Source organism: Penaeus monodon, chromosome 19 (genome assembly GCF_015228065.2).
Source record: "Penaeus monodon isolate SGIC_2016 chromosome 19, NSTDA_Pmon_1, whole genome shotgun sequence".
Classification (NCBI taxonomy): Eukaryota; Metazoa; Arthropoda; class Malacostraca; order Decapoda; family Penaeidae; genus Penaeus; species Penaeus monodon.
Window position 1 is genome coordinate 39,444,132 of NC_051404.1, and position 661 is coordinate 39,444,792.

Here is a 661-nt window from a genome sequence, read left to right on the forward strand (position 1 = left end):
AAACAGGTGACCGGGCCCAATTATGGCTGGATTTAAAAGCTTATACAAATATCTGTCAAACGGTGAGTATGTTGTGGGGTTGGATGTGCCGTGGCTTACGAGGTGTCTGCCCGCCCCGCCAACACAACTAATTGTGCACACGAGTATATCACGGCAGCGAAATGCGTGCACCTGTCCTGTCAAATATCGTGCTGGTGGGTGGAACGGGGCGAGATAGTGCTACTCGCGGCTGGGTCCTTAAGGTTGACGATCCGGTAGCAAAGTATTGTGTCTTCCCGCCATCCGGCATGGCGATCTTTGCGGCGTTCGAGAGCCAGAGCTTTGAATTCCCTTCCTCCCAGCGGCGGAAAGACAGCGCGCTATATCCGGGTTGCGGAATGGTCGACGCGCCCTTGTCTCTCCAGCGGGATTTTCGTCCCTCCCGTCCTTTGAGACGTGTGCTGCTCATGCCCCACGAGACGGCGGCAAACAGCCCGCACCTACATGGCATAAACAACCATCAAATGCTTCCCCGGGCACTTAAGATACCAGCGGGACCTTCGGCTATTATGCGATGCTCAGTACAATGGGACCCGACATTAGCGACTCTTCAGACAACTTCTTCCGCGCTTTATCGGGTCTTTTCGAGGACGACAAACACAGATCTGGGTAATTCTTGTTT

General features: G+C 54.0%; 1 protein-coding gene across 1 annotated transcript in view; it reads left to right on the top strand.

Moving 5' to 3' along the window:
• Positions 1–161: 161 nt before the first annotated feature.
• Positions 162–661, top strand: part of LOC119585408 (homeobox protein DLX-1-like) — a gene marked incomplete in the record, with an annotated part of 8,799 nt that continues 8,299 nt past the window's right edge. Inside the window, 2 exon segments of the mRNA XM_037934070.1 lie at positions 162–486; positions 525–648. Coding sequence (XP_037789998.1) covers positions 162–486; positions 525–648 — 449 coding nt within the window.